Consider the following 21,254-nt stretch of genomic DNA (forward strand, 5'->3'; position numbering starts at 1 on the left):
CTTTGTGCCAATGGTTGGGATTATGATGCCGGCCTATGGCAATCCCTTTGGGCTGGTAATGGCCAGGCAGCTAGCTCCATACATTGGCCACTAAACTCAGTCTGGGGCTTCTTGTCCATAACACCCTGACAGTGTCAGTTTGTGCCCATGGCTGCCCTCACTTCTGCCCAACTAAAGCTAAAGCACACTGGGCTCTCTCCACAGTAAACTCAGCTGCAAGCCCTCTGACTACAGCTCCCAGAGTTCCAGCTGAAAAGCAGTTTCACTTTCCCAATAATTCATATTTTTCCTTTCAAACTGTGGGTCCCAAATCCCTGCCTTACTGCTTTGGGAGAGGGAATGGGCACTGAGCACTAAGTGATTTTGGGGTGACAAAAGGAAGGAGCTAAAATGGTGCAGTATATCAGTGACTGAAGCCTAACAGTCAACTTTATCATTCTCCCACAAGATAATGTTTCTAAAGCAAAACCCTGCAAGCTGGAAGAACGGCCCCTAACTTTGCCCTTTACAAGTATGGCGGCCGCGGTAGCGCTGTGCGTGCGTCCCACAAACGTATTGCCAGCCTGCGTGGGAAGCGGCGCTCTCTTGCAGCGTCTCTATGGTGCCGCCACACAGCCGCGTTACTGGTGAGGGGAGGAGGGGGCGGGTCTCATGTGACAGGTGTGACGTGGAATCCCCAGGAAGATATGCATGTAGTTACACAGGGGTCGGGGAACTCCGGGGATCGGGGGCCTAGTAGCTCTGGCTGCGAATAGAAAGGAGCGATCCGGCTCTTTGCTTGCAAAAAGGTATGGGAAGTTGTGAAGAGGAACATGAACAATGGCGGGCCGGGGGGAATGGGCATTGGGGTAGATGGGAAGATTTAGGGAGCTGGGGTAGATGGGAAGAGTTAGGGAGCTGGGGTAGATGGGAAGAGTTAGGGGGTTGGGGTAGATGGGAAGAGTGAGGGAGCTGGGGTAGATGGGAAGAGTGAGGGAGCTGGGGTAGATGGGAAGAGTTAGGGGTTGGGGTAGATGGGAAGAGTTAGGGGGTTGGGGTAGATGGGAAGAGTTAGGGGGTTGGGTAATGGGAGGTAGGGGGGTAGATGGGAAGAGTTAGGGGGTTGGGGTAGATGGGAAGAGTTAGGGGGTTGGGGTAGATGGGAAGAGTTAGGGAGCTGGGGTAGATGGGAAGAGTTAGGGAGCTGGGGTAGATGGGAAGAGTTAGGGAGCTGGGGTAGATGGGAAGAGTTAGGGAGCTGGGGTAGATGGGAAGAGTTAGGGAGCTGGGGTAGATGGGAAGAGTTAGGGAGCTGGGGTAGATGGGAAGAGTTAGGGAGCTGGGGTAGATGGGAAGAGTTAGGGAGCTGGGGTAGATGGGAAGAGTTAGGGAGCTGGGGTAGATGGGAAGAGTGAGGGGGTCGGGGTAGATGGGAAGAGTTAGGGAGCTGGGGTAGATGGGAAGAGTGAGGGGGCTGGGGTAGATGGGAAGAGTTAGGGAGCTGGGGTAGATGGGAAGAGTGAGGGAGCTGGGGTAGATGGGAAGAGTGAGGGAGCTGGGGTAGATGGGAAGAGTTAGGGAGCTGGGGTAGATGGGAAGAGTTAGGGAGCTGGGGTAGATGGGAAGAGTTAGGGAGCTGGGGTAGATGGGAAGAGTGAGGGAGCTGGGGTAGATGGGAAGAGTGAGGGGGTTGGGGTAGATGGGAAGAGTGAGGGGGTTGGGGTAGATGGGAAGAGTGAGGGGGTCGGGGTAGATGGGAAGAGTGAGGGGGCTGGGGTAGATGGGAAGAGTTAGGGAGCTGGGGTAGATGGGAAGAGTGAGGGAGCTGGGGTAGATGGGAAGAGTTAGGGAGCTGGGGTAGATGGGAAGAGTTAGGGAGCTGGGGTAGATGGGAAGAGTTAGGGAGCTGGGGTAGATGGGAAGAGTGAGGGAGCTGGGGTAGATGGGAAGAGTGAGGGGGTTGGGGTAGATGGGAAGAGTGAGGGGTTGGGGTAGATGGGAAGAGTGAGGGGGTTGGGGTAGATGGGAAGAGTGAGGGGGTCGGGGTAGATGGGAAGAGTGAGGGGGTTGGGGTAGATGGGAAGAGTGAGGGGGTTGGGGTAGATGGGAAGAGTGAGGGGGTCGGGGTAGATGGGAAGAGTGGAGGGGGCTGGGGTAGATGGGGAAGCAGCAGCAGAAGAATAAGGATGTGGTGGGGCAGAGAAGGAGAAATGGATGTAATGGGCAGAAGAGGGAATGAAGGGGGGTAATGGGGCAGGAGAGTGACCTGAATGTGATAGTCAGTGAGGCAGGAGGGGGTGCATGGGGTACAGGGGCAGGAGGGGGTGCATGGGGTACAGAGGCAGGAGGAGGTGCATGGGGTACAGGGGCAGGAGGGGGTGCATGGGGTACAGGGGCAGGAGGGGGTGCATGGGTACAGGGGCAGGAGGGGGTGCATGGGGTACAGGGGCAGGAGGGGTGCAGGGTACAGGGGCAGGAGGGGCATGGGGTACAGGGGCAGGAGGGGGTGCATGGGGTACAGGGGCAGGAGGGGGTGCATGGGGTACAGGGGCAGGAGGGGGTGCATGGGTACAGGGGCAGGAGGGGGTGCATGGGTACAGGGGCAGGAGGGGGTGCATGGGGTACAGGGGCAGGAGGGGGTGCATGGGGTACAGGGGCAGGAGGGGGTGCATGGGGTACAGGGGCAGGAGGGGTGCCATGGGGTACAGGGGCAGGAGGGGGTGCATGGGGTACAGGGGCAGGAGGGGGTGCATGGGGTACAGGGGCAGGAGGGGGTGCATGGGGTACAGGGGCAGGAGGGGGTGCATGGGGTACAGGGGCAGGAGGGGGTGCATGGGGTACAGGGGCTGGAGGGGGTGCATGGGGTACAGGGGCAGGAGGGGGTGCATGGGGTACAGGGGCAGGAGGGGGTGCATGGGTACAGGGGCAGGAGGGGGTGCATGGGGTACAGGGGCAGGAGGGGGTGCATGGGGTACAGGGGCAGGAGGGGGTGCATGGGGTACAGGGGCAGGAGGGGGTGCATGGGGTACAGGGGCAGGAGGGGGTGCATGGGGTACAGGGGGCAGGGAGGGGGGTGCATGGGGTACAGGGGCAGGAGGGGGTGCATGGGGTACAGGGGCAGGAGGGGGTGCATGGGGTACAGGGGCAGGAGGGGGTGCATGGGGTACAGGGGCAGGAGGGGGTGCATGGGGTACAGGGGCAGGAGGGGGTGCATGGGGTACAGGGGCAGGAGGGGGTGCATGGGGTACAGGGGCAGGAGGGGGTGCATGGGGTACAGGGGCAGGGGGGTGCATGGGGTACAGGGGCAGGAGGGGTGCATGGGGTACAGGGGCAGGAGGGGGTGCATGGGGTACAGGGGCAGGAGGGGGTGCATGGGGTACAGGGGCAGGAGGGGGTGCATGGGGTACAGGGGCAGGAGGGGGTGCATGGGGTACAGGGGCAGGAGGGGGTGCATGGGGAGAACTGGACAATAGATTAACCAAACTCCTCTACTAAAGCCAAGTTGCTGGGCTGCACCTATGGCATTAAAATGAAATTTTCAGTGTATTTTTATTGTTTTTTTTTAAGATGTGCCCCATATTGTTCCATGGTATGGTACCCATAGGCCATATGAGAGTTATATAATTGTGCGCTGTTGCTCAGAGACAGAGAGGGCACGGGGGGCAATGGCTGGGTATGACGGTGGGTATAAAGTAGAGTCAGTGTGAGTTGGAAACATGCCAATTACAGTTGATTTTCATTATTTTACAGGTTCCTAGGACGTTCACAACTTTGTGCTAATCTTGCCCTCTTGTCTGGTCCCCCCTGGGATCTGCCTGTTTCATGGGACTCCATCTTTGTAAGGGGCATGTGGCACTGCATTCTGGGAATCAACCATCTGGCACCCTGACAGTATTTAGAAGATTCCGCACTATTACCACATCTGTGCCGTTACTGCAGGAGTGGGGATGACTGGCTTGTGACTTTCTATGAACTATTTACATCAGTAAACGGGACACTGGGTCTTACAGCAGGGGCCACACATCATTCCTCTGGGCCCCCAGTCTCCTCTCTGACATGTCCAGACTGGAAGAGATTGCCAACGTGGTGCTCAGACTTCCCAGCGTTGTCGTCTTGGATCTGTTATACCGATGGGACTTCCAGGCATTTACAGAGCTCAGCCGACCAACGTATGAAACAAACTTTTTCAAGTCAAAATATCTGTGGAATATTTATTATCTCGGTAAGAAGCGACTCCTCACTACAGAGACCTCTGAGCCCCACTAGGGGGCAGATCTGTGCCAACTGGGATTTAAAGAAATACTGTCATGGGAAAACATGTTTTTTTTTTCCAAAACCCATCAGTTAATAGAGCTTCTCCAGCAGAATCCTGCATTATAATCTGTTTTTCCCATGGGGCTAGCCATATTCTTCATTTCCCAGGGTGCCACAGCCATGTGACCTGTGCTCTGATAAACTTCAGTCACACTTTACTGCTGCGCTGCAAGTTGGAGTGATATCCACCCCCCCTCACCCCCAGCAGCCGATCAGCAGAACAATGGGAAGGGAGCAAGATAGCAGCTCCCAGTAGGTATCAGAATAGCACTCAATAGTAAGAAATCCAAGTCCGGCTTGGGACTCCTCCAGTTACATGGGAGTAGAAGAAACAATAGTTAAGCTGAAAGCAGTTCTAATGTGTAGGGCTGGCTCCTTCTGAAAGCTCAGACTCAGGCACACTCTACTGCTGCGCTGCAAGTTGGAGTGATATCCACCCCCCCTCACCCCCAGCAGCCGATCAGCAGAACAATGGGAAGGGAGCAAGATAGCAGCCCCCAGTAGGTATCAGAATAGCACTCAATAGTAAGAAATCCAAGTCCGGCTTGGGACTCCTCCAGTTACATGGGAGTAGAAGAAACAATAGGTAACAAATGGGTCTGACTGATAGGGTTGACCTTGGGGCTTCACTATCACATTTATCTGTATGGGCCTATGAAATCAATCAGTAGCAGCTGGACTAGTTTTCCTAACCATCAGACAGTATGGATCAGTATATCAGGGCTCTGCCAGTTGGCCTTTGGCAAAGTCAGATGTGAGTTAGGGCTTGCCTGCCGCTGCCAGAGTTGCTGCAGGTTCAGAGTCCAAGGTAAATGACATAGGTTGAACTCACACTCTACTACTAGTAGAAGCTTGTAGTGGAGGGTTCACATGTAACAACAAATACAGCCAGACTTTACTGCCAGTACTGTCACTTGGGCTGATGAAAAGTATTCTAAAAAAACAAACAAACAAATAAGCATATGTGGGTGAGCCCACCCTTGGCCAAGTCAGCAGCTTCTAGGCATGTATATGGAGCTTTAACCCTGGTCAGTATCAAAATAAGACTCAACGTGAGATCCAAAAATGTGGGTAGACAGACAGAGGAAATATTAGCTTATTTTGCCATCTTTGCCAAATGAGTAGATTTTTCCTGTACCAAAAGATTTCAGTAGTAGCTGCTCTTTCTAATGGTCAGAGCTCAGCAAATGATCCCAATTACATTACACGTGGTCCAAAGTTGCATACACTCAGGTCTGGACTTGGATTGTAAATAGACCCTGGCATTTCAAGTACACAGAGGCCCTACCTGCCCACTAAATAGTAACTCTCTGTGGCAGTGGTTCTCAACTTCCTAATGCCGCGACCCTTTAATACAGTTCCTCATGTTGTGGTGACCCCCAACCATAAAAATTATTCCTAAGACCATTGGAAATATGTGTTTTTCGATGGTCTTCGGCGACCCCTGTGAAAGGGTCATTCAACCTTCAAAGGGGTCCCAACCCACAGGTTGAGAACCGCTAGTCTATGGCATCTTATAGAAGTCCCTCTGGCATTTGCAGATAGGCAGTCCGGGCATGCACAATATGGTCAGTTAGAAACAGTGTGAGGGGCCTAAGTGTTTCCATTTATTTTGGGCATATCTCTTGTTATACATTGGTCTTACCAAAGGGAATAAAGGGGAAATTCAGCAGTTTATTTCTGCAGTCCCCTCTGGCAGTTAGGGAGCCGTAGCCTTGGCCGATGCTGTGCTTGTAGGTATATACATGTGAATGTGACATTTATTTTCATTTCCAGCTCACGTGCTATGTGCCGTTCTGCTGCTCCTTCCCCTGCGGTACCTGGTCAGTATCTACCTGTATCTGCTGACGGCCCTGCTCCTGTATGTAGGGCACCAAACTACAAGGTAAGTCTCACTGCGTCTCATGTTGCTTTTATACGTCTTCTGTTTGCCGTGCCTTTATTCTTTCCCCTCTTTGCGTTCCCCAGGGACTATATTCATCAGGAGATGGACTCGGACTTCCCTGGGGCTCTGTTTGAGGACCAAGGCGCCCTGAGCCGCATCATCACTGCATTGACTGGTGAGACTCTAACTTGGGCTCCATACACTGGCTCTGTTAGCTGGGAATAACTGACAGCAGATGAGGGTGGATTAGGCACATGAGAGCACAATCACATATGGGGTTATGCAATAGAAAGCGCTAAGTTTGCCTGGGAGCAGTAACCTATAGCAACCATAGTTACAAAGGGTTCAACTGGTCCCCTGTTTAAAAGCAAACATCTTATTGGCTGTTATGGGTTACTGCTCCTGGGCACACTTAGTGCCTTTTATTCCATATAGGGGATAGTCTGTTCATACTAAGTATTACAAAGGGAAACTGCTCTTGCTCTCTTACTTAAGGCTACCCAGCAAGGCAACAGCACAAAGGGCAACTACACTAAGGCTGTTCATACCCCTCTCCCAACCACAACCATAACATTTGGGTTGGCCACAGGTTGTCTGTGGGTTTGTCTAATAGTAAGGGTGGCCATATACGGGCAGATTTCAGCTGCTGATTCAGGTCCTTCACACCGATTAGGCAGCTTATCTGCCCGATTATGGGCACCCCCGAAGGGCCTAGTAGCCAAGAAAAAGTAGCTGCTACTAGTAGCTCAGTGTCTCTTCCCCCTAAGACTTAATCATCACTGCAACACTAAGAGGCCATCTGCTTCCCAACATTTACACAGTTTGTCCAATTAAAACTGTGAGCTTGGTCCTTCACCTACTGGTGGGCGAACCAAACCGTTTAATGGTTTCTTCTCCCTTGTTACTGGATGGTCTGTGGGATGCTGGGAGTTGATATGTCAAAAACTGCCAGCAGGTCGCAGTTGCCCCTTAAAGTAACCACTCTGGTCCTTTTGTTATTGAATATCGACTTTTTGCCACTCCAGGTGTTGGAGGATGCTGGAGAATGATCCTTGACTGTTAGCCGAGTGACCATAGTGGGGCTCAGTTATTAAGGAGGAGCCTTAAAGCTGTGTATCCAGACCAACATCTGTTCTACCTGATGTCTTTACACTTCTGGTTACAGGATTGGTGATTGTGGGTACTCTGTGCTCCCTGCTCATGAAGACCCGGCACGCCTGGCTGTTCTGTTCTCCAGTACTACCTCTGCTGGGCCGAATAGTTGGACTCCCGCTTCAGGCCCTGCCTCCACTCAACAACTTTTCCATATTCCTGACTGTGCTGGGATCTCTCTTCTACGTGCTGTCCAACCTGGGGGTGCTCTTAATCCTATTCCGGAAGGTGTACCAAGAGATTGTGCAGGTACTGAGCCAAGAGCATCCAGGGGAGATCATAGAATGTTCAGTGACTGTATGTGGGTTGATCTCTGATGTCTCTCTTCCTGCAGGTTCAAGAGCTTGACAGGGTGGTGGCTCTGGTAATGCAGCTCTGGACACATCTGGCTGTCCCTCTCCTTTTCCTGGTCTTTTGGTTGGTGTCATTCAGCTTCCATATTGTCTCCTTCCTGTCATCCAAGCCTGGAGCTCTGGGACAGCAAGGGCTGATTTTCATCTTCCTGAACAGGTGCCTTACGCTTATTCCTGTACTTGGTGCACTGCTGACATAGACAGTCAGAACCCTGTACCTAGGTAATTACTAGTTGGAGAGTAGATTCGCTTAACAGGGGGTAGTTAAGCTTGACCATGGGAGGAGAGAAGCCCAAGAATAACATTTAGCCTAAATCAGAGCTCTGTATTTAGATTCACTTATCCAAGGTAAGATTGGTACTGGTCCATAATAGACCAGTACCAACCTCATTTCCCTTTTGATGTTGACATCTCCCCCTCCCTGACTCTCCCTCCCCGTGCAGTGCTGCCGAATGCTGTGGGACTCCATATTGCCTTATTGGTCTCACCTTCACGGTCTCTTATTTGGCCCTGGGAATGCTCAATTTCTGCAAGTTCTACCTACTGGGCTTTGATGCCTTTCGGAATGGCAATGTCATGCACAGGTAAGTACTGGGTGCAGTAATGGCAGCTTCCTTTGTTTGACATTTCTGTGCTTCCACTATTGCTAATGACTGTCTCTCGGATACTTTTTACTGTGGGTTCCATAAAGAGGTACAGTATGGAGTAATCTGACATCTCCCCAAATATATACAGGGGCGTAACGGAAGGGGTGACCCTAATGCTGCTGGCTCTGCAGACAGGGCTCCTCGATCTTCAGGTGCTTCAGAGAACCTTCCTCCTTAGCATCATCCTCTTCATTGTCGTCACCTCCACACTACAGTCTATGATCGAGATTGCCGACCCTATAGTGCTGGCGCTTGGAGCCACCAGAAACAGGTACTTATGTTCCGTCTGGCTAATCAGTTGGTAATCAGACTGAATTTGGTCAGAAGAAAATGGCTACTTATGGAAGGGTCCAAGCATAATTGAAAAAGCCCCCTAGTAGTGATGCCACAAAACTATGCCAGCACTGGTATTTCTATGTACTAAGCACAATTCAGCAGGAACAGTCCCCTAAGTTTGCTCATAGCCTGTACAGAGAGATACCATAAAACTATGGCAGCATAGGGATTCCCCTGTACTAAGCACAATTCAGCAGGAACAGCCCCCTAAGTTTGCTCATAGCCTGTACAGAGAGATACCATAAAACTATGGCAGCATAGGGATTCCCCTGTACTAAGCACAATTCAGCAGGAACAGCCCCCTAAGTTTGCTCATAGCCTGTACAGAGAGATACCATAAAACTATGGCAGCATAGGGATTCCCCTGTACTAAGCACAATTCAGCAGGAACAGCCCCCTAAGTTTGCTCATAGCCTGTACAGAGAGATACCATAAAACTATGGCAGCATAGGGATTCCCCTGTACTAAGCACAATTCAGCAGGAACAGCCCCCTAAGTTTGCTCATAGCCTGTACAGAGAGATACCATAAAACTATGGCAGCATTGGGATTCCCCTGTACTAAGCACAATTCAGCAGGAACAGCCTCGTAGAAAGTCCTTAGCTTGTCACATCCTACAGAAAGGTTTTCTTGCCAAATCCCCATTTCGGTATATACTCTGCGTTGCTATTTTTACCCATAGGGAGAAGTTTAGGTATTTGTCCCTGTGAGTGCTCACCTTCCCTTATGGGAACTTCCTGTGGACAATGAACCTTTGAATGAGATTTATTGACCTTTGTGCCCCTATATGTTACATTGTTGGTGGCTGGCATTATCCCCTTACAAGTTACTGTATTGTCCTGGGTGATACAGAGCTCGGGGATGTACAGTACCTAGGAAGTGAATAACCATAACTGCTCTCACTCTTTAACCTGCTGTCAGAGTGTTCTAGTCCCAGGCAGTGCACTGTTGTAGTTGGGCAGAGCTGGTACATGGCTCGACCCATGGATGTGACTGCAAGGTGCTGCTTTATGCGATTGCTATTTGGGTCATTGTTGCTGTTTCTCCTAGGAGTCTATGGAAGCATCTACGTGGGGTCAGTATGTGCCTTTTCCTGCTGGTGTTCCCCTGCTTCATGGCCTACAAGATTTCTCAGTTCTTCCATATGGATTTCTGGCTGCTGATCTTGGTATCCAGCTGTATGCTGACATCCCTGCAGGTAACTGGCTGCTCAGCCTCTGGCTTCGGGGCCCTGCTGGTCATGCAGGCTGGTTTGTGAGACGTGCTTTCATTTACTATTTTATTGCATGCAGATTTATTTTGTTTCTTTATTACATGCAGCTGAACTGCAGCTCTTTTACTTACTTCCATGTTTAGCGTGAAGCTCTACCCAAAAGGAGTTGGAGCTTAACACTAGACAAGGAAGTCAGTAAAAGAGCTGTAGTTTTTGGCCTGAAATGGTTACACTGCAAACGAGATAGCAAATGGGATATGCCAGAATGAATTTGATTACTTTTAAAGTTTAAAATACAGCACTAGATATTTCCTATTAAATTCCCCACCCTGTAATTTCCCAGATATAGACCTTTGTACTTTCTGCTTTTGGGCTGCTCTCTTCCCCTGGTCAGGCTATGTAAGGGTATCCAATTTCCCTATGACACTTACCTAAATATATTGTTTTAATACTCTCTTTCCCATAGACGTTTATGGGGATGAAGAAATGGAAAGTAGTTTGATGCAATTCCATTGTACATGGGCCAATTCTGATCTAAGCCCTGTCCCTCTTATAACAATGGAAAGAGAGCAGCCCACAAGCAGGAACTAAGGACAAACAGCCCTGCACCTATGTAAATAAATATGAGTTCATCTACTCGGGGTGTTCCTGTTTGACCATGGGAAAGAGAGCAGCCCAGAGGCAGGAAGTGCAAAAAAGCTCTCTGCTTGGGTCAGCAGGTACCAAATGGGGCTCATATCGGTTGTGCCAGGACTCTGTCGAAGGCTGAGTTATCTCTTCTCTTGTGCTTCGCAGGTTCTGGGGACACTGTTTATTTACGCTCTGTTCATGGTGGAGCTTTTCCATGACAGCCAGGTGGAAAAAATAGATGAGATAATTTACTACGTGAATGCCGTAAGCCGCGTCCTGGAGTTCCTCGTGGCTGTTTGTGTGGTGGCCTATGGCACGTGGGAGTCTCTGTTTGGCGAGTGGAGCTGGATGGGGGTCTCTGTCATTATAGTCCACTCCTATTTCAACGTCTGGCTGAGAGCTCAGTCTGGGTGGAAGAGCTTCCTGCTGAGGAGGGAGGCGGCCAAGAAGATCAGCTCATTGCCCATGGCTACCTCGGAGCAGCTGAGGGCTCATAATGATGTGTGCCCCATTTGTTTCCAGGTAAGGGAGAAGGAAATATCTACATTGCTGAACTGCTAGATCTTAAAGCAAGAAAGTCACTACTGTCCTGCACATTCCCTCCTTCCTGCAGGTTAGATAGTAACACCTTAACTAATTATGTAGTAACTAGATAGTAACACAGGCTTTTATCCAGTGGCCCATAGTAACCAGTCACATGTAAGCTTTCATTAATCTTATTGCACTAACTAGTCAAAGCTAACTCCTGATTGGTGGTTACAAATTGCTTGTTCACTGGGACAAACTGTGGCCATTATTATGATTACTAAATGTGCTTGTTTCCCTGCATGCTCAGTGCACTTCAATGTGACCAAGAGCAAAAATAAATAAATAAATAAAATTGCCAATAACTACTAAAGCACTAAGTACTTTTACCTTTTAAATAATGCCAACAGATATATGTATGTATTGGCAACACATAGGGGCATATTTATTAAAGTGTGTAAGCTAACATCGCCGGTGATGTTGCCCATAGCAACCAATCAGATCTTTGCTTTTGTTTTCTAAAGGTGGCCATACATGGGCAGATTTCAGACCAATTTGGCAGCTTATCTGCCCCTGTAGGGGTACCAACAACGGGCCTATCTGACTGAGATCTGGCCTAATATTGCTCAGATTACAATTTTGTTTGATTTTCTGTCTGATTGGGACCACATAGGCTCATTGATGTGGTTCTCAGTCCATCATCCTAGGGCCAAGCAATCAAATTAGCCTGATATTGCCCACCTTTCGGTGGCATATCGGGAGAAGATCCACTCGTTTGGTGACTTTGCTAAATAAGCAAATCTTGCCGTGTATGGGCACCTTAACTCGTTTAAATCTAATTGGTGATGTTGGCTTACACACTATAATAAATATGCCCCATAGAGTACTGCCACATGATGTAGGACTCCCCATCTTAATCTTTCCCACTTCCCTTGCAGGACATGTCTGGCGCCGTCATCACTCCGTGCAGCCATATTTTCCACGGTGAATGTCTGCGTAAATGGCTTTATGTCCAAGACACCTGCCCTATTTGTCACCAGCAGGTGAAGCCCCTTGCAGAGACACTAAGAGAAGGAGAAGAAAAGAGCGAGGAGGAGGAAGAGGTTGAGGCAGATGAAGAAGTGAGGGCAGAAGTCACAGCCCACGGATTCAGAAGAAACCAATGTAATCCAGAAAGGGGGAGAGAGGAGATGGAGCTAGGAGAGGACAGACGGGATCAAACCAATGGAGGAGGTGAACGCAGATGTGATGCAAAGCATGAGAGAGAGGAGGTGGAGGAAGAAGATGAAGGAGAGAACTCGGCCAGCGGAGGAGGAGAAGGATCCCATCTAGAAGGGGTGGGACAGGTGGAGGTGACTGACTGTGGCAAATAAGACTGTCAGCCTTAAAGTAAGGGAGCTGAAGAGATAAAAGGCTTACTCCAGCGAAAGGAGGTCGAAAGTCTGTGAAGACAGTATGGTTGGGGGAACAGATCTCCGGCACCCCCCTAGACTTTGCCCCCACCCCGAGTGCTCTAGAAACAGGACAGGCTTCCTGTACAACAGATTTGCCATAAGTGCAAGTGAGGTAGGAAATAGAATAGACGGATCGGAGCAGGAAGGAGAAGGGGCTTGATCGTAGCAGATTTAGGAGACTGCTGGAGTTTATTTCTGCAGGGAATTCCGGTACTTTGCTAAAGTTAAGTATTTCCTAGAAACGCTGGGACCTTGAGACCAAAGGGTTAAATTCAAATTCAGGGACTATAAAACCTGTGCTGGGAGGAGGCTGCAGGGTGAGTTGATTTCGTCTTGCAGGTTCCACAGTGTTGCCTTTGGAGGTTGCACATTGCAGAGGTGATTGGCTATTGGCCAAAGATTTGGGGGTGAAGGTACCCTGCCCCCCCCACTGTAAGAAAGAGGGACTTGCAGTATTGCCCCAGAACCTGATGCCGTTAATCAGAGGAAAATCCATGCAGTAGGGTCGGGAAGTTTGGCAGTATGTCTGGGGCGCCCGATCGCTGGCGCGTTTACAAGAAGTATTTCTCTGCTTCAGGGTCCATAACGTACGCAGCACAAACACTAACCAGTAGCCTTAATTTGTACTGTCTGCAGCCGGGGCAGTGGGAGTGATAGGGTTCCTCTGAGCCCTGTCTGTTCTGCTTGTCTGGCTGCCATCATTGTTATGCCCTGAGGCCTTTCCCTTGTAATATGCAATGCCAGTGCACTAAATAAATGTATGGAAACGTGCAGCTCTGCTGGCTGTCTGTCTCTATTCTGTTCTATACCCACTGCACACCCCCTTTCCCAGTCTACCCAGCGTTCCCCTTCCCTATACATAATGATTTTACATTTATAGGTTTATCAACGCCATCTTGTGGACAGTAAGAGAAAAGCAAGTTTGGCAGAGGGCACAGTGGGGGAGATGGGTAGATATCGGAATGAGGACGGCATCAAATTATATAAATATAAAAATGACAAACTGCTCTCTTTCCCATGGTTCAGCGGGAAATGCTCCCTAGGTAAGTGAATCCAGTCTCCCTCTACTATGTATCCAGGTACAGAGTTTGTATTCCTTGTATTTCCTACTGCTGAGCTGCTCTCTTCTCTTTGATCAGACAGAGGGTAGGCATGGCCCTGTGAGTAGCCTTCTCTGCTGCTCCTGTTACTGAAGCCCCACACAGCATGGCAGTTAGCAATCTGACCCCTAGATGGCGCTGTCTGCCCATGCTATGAACAGTTCTGCAAAGTTGAACCTTGGGTTGCCAAGCGAGCAGGTCTTCTCCCGATATGCCCACCTACAGGGGGGTATAAGCGCCGTCAGTTTGGGGACCGCATCAATGTGCCGATGCGGTCCGCGATCCGAGGGAAAAATCAAACCTGCCTAATTAAGATCAGGCCAATTTCAGCCAGATATTGGTCTGGGAGGCCCGTCAGTAGTGCCCATACATGGGCAGATAAGCTGCCATATTGGAGCAGAAGCCACGAGATATGTAGGTGATGCAACGACTGGAAAGTAAAATAGACAGAAAAATGTGTGAGGGGTGCCCATTGCCCAGTCTGTTTGGGCTCTGAGATGTAGGCCTGGCACTGCTGCCCACACATTGCAACTCTGGGCGTTAAAAGTTGCAGAAAACCCCAAACACTACATAAAAATAATTAAAGGGAACATTTCCTGCCAACTATAGTTCCGACTTCTTATCCCTCTATAGAAAGAAATCCTCAAATCTGCCCAGCTCAGGAGAAATTCTGAGGAACCGGGTGGGACAGTAGGGCAAAATGGTGGCACTTTGTATCAGCATTGCCCAGCCTTTAGCATTATATAATCAAAGTGTCCCCAGCCCGTGGCCAATCGGAGCATTAGAACATTCACAGGGCTAGACCCACCTGTAGCCAATCAGAGCAGTAGAACATTCACAGGGCTAGACCCACCTGTATCCAATCACAGCATTAGAACATTCACAGGGCTAGACCCACCTGTAGCCAATGAGAGCATAAGAACATTCACAGAGCTAGACCCACCTGTAGCCAATGAGAGCATAAGAACATTCACAGAGCTAGACCCACCTGTAGCCAATTAGAACATCAAAACAGCTAAATGAACCTGTAGCCAATCAGAATGTTAGAACATACAAAGAGCTAGACTGTCCATTATCAAATCAGAGAATTAGAACATACAAAGTTCTAGACCATTCTGTAGCCAATCAAAGAATTAGAACATACAAAGAGCTAGACTGTCCATTATCCAATCAGAGAATTAGAACATACAAAGTGCTAGACCATTCTGTAGCCAATCAAAGAATTAGAACATACAAAGAGCTAGACTGTCCATTATCCAATCAGAGAATTAGAACATACAAAGTTCTAGACCATTCTGTAGCCAATCAAAGAATTAGAACATACAAAGAGCTAGACTGTCCATTATCCAATCAGAGAATTAGAACATACAAAGTGCTAGACCATTCTGTAGCCAACCAGAGCAATAGAACATTCCAAGTGCTAGACCATCCTGTAGCCAATCCCAGAATTAGAACATGCAAAGAACTAGGCTGTCCTTTAGCCAATCAGAGAATTAGAACATACAAAGTGCTAGAGACCATTCTGTAGCCAATCAGAGCAATAGAACTTTCCAAGAGCTAATCATCCAGTAACCAGAACGCTAGACCAACCTGTAGCCAGAGCTTTAGAACATTCCAGGGCTATAACAGGCTTATAGAATGGTAACAGCACAGCTCAATGACTAAAGAAAGGAGCCAATCAGAATATCAGAATGTTCTCAGGCTATTGAGTGTGTTAATGTCTTATGTCCCATTCTTTCCCCTTTTGGCTCATTATTATCTCTATATACCTCTTCTACTATTTGGATAGTTTCTATTATTAACTAATAGATTAATAGATTCTATTATTACACATTTATTGAGAACCCCCCTAAAAAGCTGTTGGCTGCTCTCCTCCCCATGTAGTGTCCTGTGCTAGAGTTTGTTTGACCAGCCAGGGTGCTTAGGGATTATTAAGGGAGGATATTTGTAGATTGTAAGCTCTTTTGGGCAGGGCCCTCTTCACCTCTTGTATCGGTTATTGATTGCTTTATATGTTACTCTGTATGTCCAATGTATGGAACCCACTTATTGTACAGCGCTGCGGGATATGTTGGTGCTTTATAAATAAACGTTAATAATAATAATACCTTTAGGGAAAGCAGGTGAAGGAACCGAGGCTGCCCCCTGCTGGAGAAAGAGGGAAAAACAACTGAAGCAACAAGGAGCAAACAACATGGCAGCTTTGTGGTTGATAAAGAGAACTACCCCGGGTGCAGAAGAGGAGTTAATGAAACACACAGGCTTACTGCAGGTATCTGTACAATGTAATAGCCAGTAAAGATGATCAGGTGTCCCTTTAACTTGCATGGAGCCCCCCTGCCTGGCCCTGGCTGTCAGTACAACATGGCCTATCAGTCAGCTGCTAGAAGCTGCCGCGCTGATGTGATTATGGCTCGGTGAGAGTCACAGCTGGTTGCCTCCGGAGCTCAGCAGCACACACTGGGCCTGGGGCCGAGGCCGGGAAGCAATCAATATGGAATGCAATGGAACTAACAAGGTAATCACACTGCAGAATCACTTAGCAAATCACTGAGCTCCCGGAGTGGGCTCATTCCAGCGCTGCAAGAGGGCCCAGTCAGGCCTAATCCTCAGCAGGATCACAGCGCGGCTAATTAGGGCTTCCTGAATTAGCTCCAGGATATTAATAACATATCACTGATATCACATTACTGCTTGTGTCTGCTCTTCCTACGTCTGGGGGCAAATTGTCCTGATCAACTGGAGCCTCTCCCCGGGTCTTCCTGCCACACAGAATTAAAGGGGAAGTATTCTGTTGGTTATTGCACTTTATATAGTTTCAACATACTTGTGCAGCACTTGTTTCTCATTGACATTAGTCTCTGCGCCAGTAGAACTTGCAATCTATAGTCATGATCACATTCCACAGCCATAAAGCAGGGCAAGACTGCTGCTTACAATGGAATCTGTGCCACTGTGACAGAATGCTCTGTTATACAGATAGCTAGAATCTCAGCCATAAAGCAGGGCAGGACTGCTGCTTACAATGGGGGGGATCAGATAGGATCTGTGCCACTGTGACAGAATGCTCTGTTATACAGATAGCTAGAATCTCAGCCATAAAGCAGGGCAGGACTGCTGCTTACAATGGGGGGGATCAGATAGGATCTGTGCCACTGTGACAGAATGCTCTGTTATACAGATAGCTAGAATCTCAGCCATAAAGCAGGGCAGGACTGCTGCTTACAATGGGGGGGATCAGATAGGATCTGTGCCACTGTGACAGAATGCTCTGTTATACAGATAGCTAGAATCTCAGCCATAAAGCAGGGCAGGACTGCTGCTTACAATGGGGGGGGGGGGGATCAGATAGGATCTGTGCCACTGTGACAGAATGCTCTGTTATACAGATAGCTAGAATCTCAGCCATAAAGCAGGGCAGGACTGCTGCTTACAATGGGGGGGGGGGGGGGGATCAGATAGGATCTGTGCCACTGTGACAGAATGCTCTGTTATACAGATAGCTAGAATCTCAGCCATAAAGCAGGGCAGGACTGCTGCTTACAATGGGGGGGGGGGATCAGATAGGATCTGTGCCACTGTGACAGAATGCTCTGTTATACAGATAGCTAGAATCTCAGCCATAAAGCAGGGCAGGACTGCTGCTTACAATGGGGGGGATCAGATAGGATCTGTGCCACTGTGACAGAATGCTTTGTTATACAGATAGCTAGAATCTCAGCCATAAAGCAGGGCAGGACTGCTGCTTACAATGGGGGGATCAGATAGGATCTGTGCCACTGTGACAGAATGCTTTGTTATACAGATAGCTAGAATCTCAGCCATAAAGCAGGGCAGGACTGCTGCTTACAATGGGGGGATCAGATAGGATCTGTGCCACTGTGACAGAATGCTCTGTTATACAGATAGCTAGAATCTCAGCCATAAAGCAGGGCAGGACTGCTGCTTACAATGGGGGGATCAGATAGGATCTGTGCCACTGTGACAGAATGCTCTGTTATACAGATAGCTAGAATCTCAGCCATAAAGCAGGGCAGGACTGCTGCTTACAATGGGGGGATCAGATAGGATCTGTGCCACTGTGACAGAATGCTCTGTTATACAGATAGCTAGAATCTCAGCCATAAAGCAGGGCAGGACTGCTGCTTACAATGGGGGGGATCAGATAGGATCTGTGCCACTGTGACAGAATGCTCTGTTATACAGATAGCTAGAATCTCAGCCATAAAGCAGGGCAGGACTGCTGCTTACAATGGGGGGATCAGATAGGATCTGTGCCACTGTGACAGAATGCTCTGTTATACAGATAGCTAGAATCTCAGCCATAAAGCAGGGCAGGACTGCTGCTTACAATGGTATAGAATCTAACTAGAATTAGTAGCCCCTCTCTTGTCCGTGAGAAAGACCAGTCCTGGAACACTGTGGAACACATGGTCATCTTGGATTTTTTACAGGAACCAGGAAGAGAGAGATAAGCAGCGTGGGAGCAGCAAGAAAGGAGAATTTCATGTTAGTATTGTGCTTGTACAAGTGTAGATGTGGGAATACTGGCTTGTCTGGAGTTAATGGAGTGCTCATTGGCCATTTTCAGTGATCTTATTGGCTTGTCTGGAGTTAATGGAGTGCTCATTGGCCATTTTTAGTGATCTTACAGGCATGTATGGAATTAATGGAGTGCTCATTGGCCATTTTCAGTGATCTTACTGGCTTTTCTGGGTTATTATAGTGCTTATTGGCCATTATAGTTCTTATTGGTCTGGGTTATTATAGTGCTTATTTTCTTGGAATGTTTGGGGTTAATGGAGTGCTCATTGGCCATTTCTACAGTGATTGTATTGGCGCATCTGGGGTTAGTATGCTGATTATCCATTTTCTGTTGTAATTCTACCAACATGTCAGGGTTTATTATGCCTGTTATCTATTTTATTTAGTGCTTATATTTTTGCAAAGCTGGGGGCAGCAGATATTTTTGTCCCTCTTTTATTCTACCAATATTGGCAGGTCCAATTTTACACTCAAATAGGGACCAGCGACCCCACTCACAAGCTGCCCTACAGGATAGCTTACCCCCCTCCGGCCCTGTTGGGCCTTGCTGGCTGCTCTCCGTCTGAAAATTCTCTCTTCTTAGGATGAACGTAAAGATGGCCGTGTGTTCCACTGTGAAACACATGGGCATTTTTAATGATTGCAGGAGGCGGAGCTGGGCAAGAAGCATGGGAGCACTAATAAAGAAAAAACTTTTTTGCCATCAGTGGGGTAACTGGATGTCACTGGTCCCCAGAGATGCCTTTATAGCAATGGTAACAGGTCTTTCTTTAACCCCCAGTTACATAATATAATGATATAAGTACAGGGCTGTTATACAGTTATATAATTACAGGGATAAACATGGTGGAATGGTGTCTTTTTTGACTTTGACTTAATAAAGATCATAAATAGCATGGCAATGTATCCAGGGCTGAACTTCTGTATAGTTTGGGGTTCAGTGGTGTTACTATATACAGCAGATCCTACAGTCACGGGGGGGGGGGCGGACCATGGGGTCTGCTGTATCGTAGTCCCCCCTCCCTGGCCTCTCTGCCACCTTTAGATATAGTGGCATGGTGGGGGCAAGGAGGTGCGAGAGGGCTGGGGGGGGGGGCAGGGGAGATGGGACTTGTCACACTGGGCCCCCTCAGAGGATTTTTCTGCAAGGGGGCCCAGAGCGACCAAGTTGGGGTTATTCTCCCCCCTCCAGAGGAGACAAGGGTACAGTTAGTGGGAATACTGGGCATTATTGGGCACATAATGAGTTGCTTACAGAACAAGAAGTCCCAAATCAGCACTGCCGGCTCCAAAAGAACTTCCATTGGCCTTTCCCATAGGAACTCATAATAACGGCCATTTCCCATTGAATAAATCCATCGTTCGTCTATAAGCCCAGTAACATCTGCCCAAGCCATCTCCTCTGCTCAGCCCTCTGCACTGACTGTTCTGACTTTAACATCACTTGGCAGAGTGCGCTGCTTTTCTCTTCACTCCATTCATCAGCCCCCGGGCCCCGCGTGTTTGCTGCCTAACGACTCTGTGTTGCTGCAAAATGTTTGGCTTCAAATTGAGGGAATTGTTACAGGAAAGAGAAATAAGCAGAGATTTTATTGCGTTCTGCAACTCCTTTGTTTCTCTTTGCCTGTTTTTTGGCTGTTTTGGCTCAATAGAGGTCTGTGTGGGACCCAGGGAAGGAGTGTGACATCCATTGTGGTTTTTTAGTTATTTGGCTTTTTACTCAAGCAGCTCTCCAGTTTGCTATTTTAGCAGCTATCTGGTTGCTAGGGTCTTTGTTTACCCTAGAAACCAGGCAGTGGTTTGAACAGGAAATTGGAAGATATATAGGAGAGGGACTGAATAGAAAGATAAGGAATAAAAAGTAACAATAACAATAGAATTGGAGCCTCGCAGATGAAGAGGTTTTGGCTGCCGGGGTCAGTGACCCCCATTTGAAAGGTGGAAAGAAGAGGAAGGCAAATAATCCAAAAACTATATATACAGTCATCTAGATTTGTTACAGGAATTCATTCCTTTTCTACTAATTTTGGGTTTCACCAAAATGCAAAAATCTGACCCAGTATCATAGAGAGAGTTTGCCCCAACCAATCATTGCTGCTGTTGTGCAGCGAGCAGACGTCCTTCAGTCGTATTTTTTCACGTGCTTGTATCTACCACCAGGCTTCTGCCTCTCCTACTGGCCCCCTGTCTTCTTTCACTGGCCCTCACACTGATATTAAGACCCAGTTCTAGCCCTAGGCCTATCCCCTCACATGCTTCTCCGGCTGGCCTGGGTCCTAACCTCAGTTATATGTATATAAGGTTGAAAGACTGTTGACATAAAGGGCTATTAACCCTCAATAGACTTTATTGCAAAGGTCACAACATGTTTTGGGATAAGTCTCTTTATCAAGTAACAAAAGGGAGGTATCCCAGGTTAATACCACCTTATGGGACTAGGCCTTAACCTTACATTTGACTACAGAGCGCACTGTTGGGGGACAGCAGAGGAACTGTAATTAAGCCATTCAGGTACCATTCCAAACTCCAAACTACTTGTGCATTGGCCTGAGTAACCCCAGCATCACAGCCTCAGACGAGCCTATACACCCAAGGGGCAAGCTATTGCTGGACTCGGCTAGTGCAAGGCCAGTCCTTTTTTTCTAACCTAAATTACATTGGTGGTTCTTGGGCCCTCCAATCCTTTCTCCATAACAAGGCCTTCTGCTCCTAGCATTACTCACTGAGGAACCAAAAGAGGCTAAACCGCTCTTCTTCTGGCACCATAAAACATCCCATGAAGAAGAGTCCCAGTACAACTTTACAGGGGCCTACAGAGTTCTTTTATCTCCAGAACATTCCCTGCCTAGATGGGGCCCCACCTCCACCTGCCCATCCCTAAGTGACACTGTTGCCTAGCTATGGACCCCCTAATGGGACTTCCTTTTATTAATTCATCTCTCCTTTTTAAACCATAGGGGAGAGACTCATCATTCTTTTACAGTCTACTGGGACCTTCTAACTCCAGAACTTTTCCTTCCTAGATGTGGCACCATCTTCAACCACCCATGCTTCAACCACCCAAGTGATCCTGTCGCCGAGTTAGGGACCCTATAATGGGACCTCTTTTTGTTACTTCCCTC

At 48.5% G+C, this 21,254-nt stretch overlaps 1 protein-coding gene across 1 annotated transcript; it reads left to right on the forward strand.

Moving 5' to 3' along the window:
• The first annotated feature begins 681 nt into the window (after positions 1-681).
• Positions 682-13,258, forward strand: rnf145l (RING finger protein 145-like). Its single transcript, NM_001112996.1, is given in 11 exon segments — positions 682-788; positions 3,730-4,201; positions 6,070-6,178; positions 6,262-6,353; positions 7,344-7,579; positions 7,665-7,840; positions 8,127-8,267; positions 8,419-8,601; positions 9,716-9,863; positions 10,674-11,030; positions 11,972-13,258. Coding segments are annotated over 10 exon segments (2,043 nt in total). The 5' UTR covers positions 682-788; positions 3,730-4,035; the 3' UTR covers positions 12,407-13,258.
• Positions 13,259-21,254: the final 7,996 nt, after the last annotated feature.

The sequence above is a fragment of the Xenopus tropicalis genome, chromosome 1 (genome assembly GCF_000004195.4).
Source record: "Xenopus tropicalis strain Nigerian chromosome 1, UCB_Xtro_10.0, whole genome shotgun sequence".
NCBI classification, from domain to species: domain Eukaryota; kingdom Metazoa; phylum Chordata; class Amphibia; order Anura; family Pipidae; genus Xenopus; species Xenopus tropicalis.